We start from the raw sequence: 3,568 nt of genomic DNA on the forward strand, positions 1-3,568 counted from the left end.
ATTTCCCAGAAGCGTTCGTGGCCTAGCCCGTGTGTCGCGCTCTCTCTCTCTCTCTCTCTCTCTCTCTCTCTCTCCCCCTCCCTCCCTTCCTCCCTCCCTCCATTTATCTATCTATCTATCATCTATCTATCTATCTATCTATCTATCTATCTATCTATCTATCTATCTATCTATCCATCTATCCATCTATCTATCATCAATCTATCTATATCTCTCTTTTTTTTTTTTTTTTTCCCCTCCCGACTACATTTCCCAGAAAGAATTGCAGCAGCCACCGTCCTCGCTATACTGAGTCTAACCCTATTGCCGCTCCCGGAGTGCTTTGCAGCTGACGGCGACGACTACATTTCCCAGGAGCCTCAGCTGCACCGCCCACCGGAAGCGGCGGGCGAGTTGCGTGCCCTTGCGCGGGGAGTGAGGCCAGAGACGGACCATGGTGGCTCGAGTGTGGTCGCTGATGAGGTGCGTGGAGACTCGGGTGGGCCCTGAGCCTTCGAGAAAGTTCCGTGCTGCTGGCGTCTGTGCCTTGCGGCTCGGTGTCCTGTGACTGCTCACTTCCGGTTGCGTCCGGCCCTCTTCTCATGGCCCATGTAGGGAACACTGGAAAGCCAAATGGATCGCCGCTCTCCTACCTGCCAGCCAGCCCTTGTCACCTACAGCTTCAATTTTCCCAAATTTGCAGAGGGGATCCGTGGGAAATCTTGCCTTTCGCCCCTTTCCGGAGCTTGAGTGACATGAAGGAAGCTCCTCGGGCCTCCCTGGAGGGTTTTGTGTCCACTGTCTCCTGCTCTCGGCAGAATTTCGAATGACCCACTGTCTCGGTTTACCACACAAGGCAAAAGGAATGATCCTTGTACCCTGGGGCTCCCAGGATGCCACCTGGTGAACTGTCGGGTCCCGGAGACCGCCCCCACAGCTTCTGTCCCTTCCTGTCCCCCCGCAGGTTCCTCATCAAGGGAAGCGTGGCAGGGGGAGCAGTCTACCTTGTCTATGACCAGGAGCTGCTGGGGCCCAGTGACAAGAGCGAGGCCGCCCTACGGAAGGCCGAGGAGGTGGTGCCACCAGCAATGTACCAGTTCAGCCAGTATGTGTGCCAGCAGACGGGTCTGGAGATGCCACAGGTACCCTGGCTAGGTGTGAGGATGGGGCTTGACAGGTCGATTCTGGGTGGCCTTGGTGCCCCCACCACCTCTGCCTGGTGGAGTTTGTGTCGCTGGGTTTGGGTGACAAGGCTGCGCCCTATCCCCACGCACCAGCCAGCCCTTGTGCTCCTCTTTCTTCCCAGCTCCCAGCCCCTCCACAGATTAACTTCCCGAACTTCCGTGACTCCTGGAACTCAGGTAGGCCCCTGTGCCCCTGCTCGGGGGACGCCTGGGCACTCAGCCTCACTCCCAGCCCCGTTTGCCTCGCTGTTCCTTTCCATTCCTCCGTCTGCCTGTTTGTGTGCCTTTATGTCACCTGTGGAGCTAAATAGAAAGGGCTGGGCATGGTGGCCCATGCCTGTGACTCCAGCATTTGGGAGGCTGAATCAGGAAGATTTGGAGTTCCAGGCCGCCAGGGCTACACAGAAAAACCCTGTCTAAACAACAACAATGGAAACCACGAAACAAAAAAACAAAAAGAAATCTGAAAAATGGTGTAGGGCAGGGGTGGCTCCATTCCCGCTCTGGGTAACACTCTTGGGCTTTCTCGGGGGTTGGCTGTGAAAGTTCTGGCAAGTTGGGGTCTCACTGGCACCTATGCACTGTCTCTGCAGGCATCATCTCCGTCATGGCAGCTTTGTCCGTGGCCCCCTCCAAGGCCCGAGAATACTCCAAGGAGGGCTGGGAGTACGTGAAAGAACACAGCAAGTAACGGATGCCACCTGCCCCAGCGTTACTGGGGAGTGAGCCCAGGATGCCGCAGACTCGACCACAGTGGGGACCCCACTCTGAGGGCAGCTTCCAGCATTGCTGGTCCAATAAAGGACTTGGGAATGGTCCCTGACCTGTGTTCTGGTGGGAGGATGTAGAGTGGACTTGAGGAACTTGGATCGCCCTGCGCTTTTGGGGGTCCTGGCTCCTGGCAGCCTTTGCTTGTTGGGGAAGTCCTGGCCTCAGGGGATCCCTGTGTTCCAGATGTAATGCTTAAGAGCCCTGAAAGTTTTTTGTTTTTTAAATTTCAAAAAACTGTGTCTTAGGGTTTCTATCGCTGTGATAAAGCACCATGACCGAAGCAGCTGGGCAGGGAAGAGTTGGCTTCAGCTTGTTCCTCTTAGGCCACACTCTGTCACTGAGGGGAGTCAGGCCAGGAACCTGGGGACAGGACCAAAACAGAGGCCATGGAGGGTTACTGTGTGTGGGCTTGCTCCCCATGGTTCGCTTAACCTGCTTTCTAATAACGCCCAGGGTGGAGCTGTGTGTTGGACCCTTACACATCAGTCAGCATTCAAGAAAATGTCCCACAGGCCAATCTGATGGAGGCATTTCCTCAGTTTAGTGTCGCTATTCCCAGATGACTATTAAGTTGGCAGAAAAAGACTGGCAGTGTGTGCTTTCCCTGTGTGTGCGCGCCCACTCTATCCAAAGGGCGTCTGATTCCCTGGAGCTGGATTTCCAGGCGGTCCCGAGTTGCCTGTCATGGGTGCCGGGATCATTCAATCATCTCGATCCTCAGAAAGGATCGAGAAGGTACTGGGTGGTGGTGGAGGGGGAGCCTGGACTTGGGCAGACCCTGAATAGGTTTTATTTGCAGCAAACCAGTTCTTGACAGTCCTATTGCCCAGACTGGTCATAGCCACTCAGGCCTCCAAACCTTGTCCCCTGAAGGTCACTTTTCCCAGGGACCCTGTCCCATGCTGCACCAGCTGTCTGAGGCCTGAAAGCCCTCCCCCATTAGTATCTCAGAAGGCTGTGATTGGCAGCCAGGCAGGCCCAGAAGGGGTGGGGCTAAGGTGGAAGGAGCATAGGCCACTTTGGGGCTCTGGGTCACCTCCAGGCACCGCTTCTGCTACATGGAGCTCTGCAGCTCAAGCCCAACAGGACACCCAGCACATTCACAGAACACCTGGCAAACCCAGTGGGCAGATGGGAGGGGGTGATGGCTGGCTGAACCCAACTGTCTCACTAGGTTCACTCCTGGGCTGCAGAGGGTACCTGGCATTGGGCTTATCATTGTGTCACGTTGCTGAAGTCCAGAAGTTGGCGACATGTGTCTTACACCCTAAGACTAGGGGCTGCCTCTGCCTATAACCCAGGCTGGGTGCCTGTGACCTCCACAGTGAGGCCTGTGCACCCCCTCCCCATCCTCTGCTGCCCCCTCAGCGGCCAGCTTTGTTCTTGCATAGGTCTATCCACAGGAAGGGCAGCCCTGCATGTCCCTCATGCTAACCAGCATGGTGGGCACAAGCCTGAGCTCACAACATGGGACCAGGTGGGCCGACTGTCTTCCCATCTGGAGGACTGAGGCAGCCAGCCAAGGCCACAGGTGCTGAGCCACACAGAATGGGACAAGCTAGCCACCACCTCTGGCTGCTAGTGGAGTACCACTTCTCTCTCCTGAGGAAAATGAGAGGCCAAGCTTGACGGTC

The 3,568-nt window shown here is 56.1% G+C and overlaps 1 protein-coding gene across 1 annotated transcript; it reads left to right on the plus strand.

Moving 5' to 3' along the window:
* The first annotated feature begins 216 nt into the window (after positions 1–216).
* On the plus strand, positions 217–1,981 carry Micos13 (mitochondrial contact site and cristae organizing system subunit 13). Its single transcript, XM_059251846.1, has 4 exons — positions 217–462; positions 944–1,121; positions 1,286–1,340; positions 1,757–1,981. The coding sequence occupies exons 1-4, from the start codon at positions 434–436 to the stop codon at positions 1,852–1,854; spliced, it is 360 nt and encodes a 119-aa protein (XP_059107829.1). The 5' UTR covers positions 217–433; the 3' UTR covers positions 1,855–1,981.
* The last annotated feature ends 1,587 nt before the right edge of the window (positions 1,982–3,568 follow it).

The sequence above is a fragment of the Peromyscus eremicus genome, unplaced genomic scaffold (assembly GCF_949786415.1).
Source record: "Peromyscus eremicus unplaced genomic scaffold, PerEre_H2_v1 PerEre#2#chr22_unloc_1, whole genome shotgun sequence".
In the NCBI taxonomy this organism is placed as follows: domain Eukaryota; kingdom Metazoa; phylum Chordata; class Mammalia; order Rodentia; family Cricetidae; genus Peromyscus; species Peromyscus eremicus.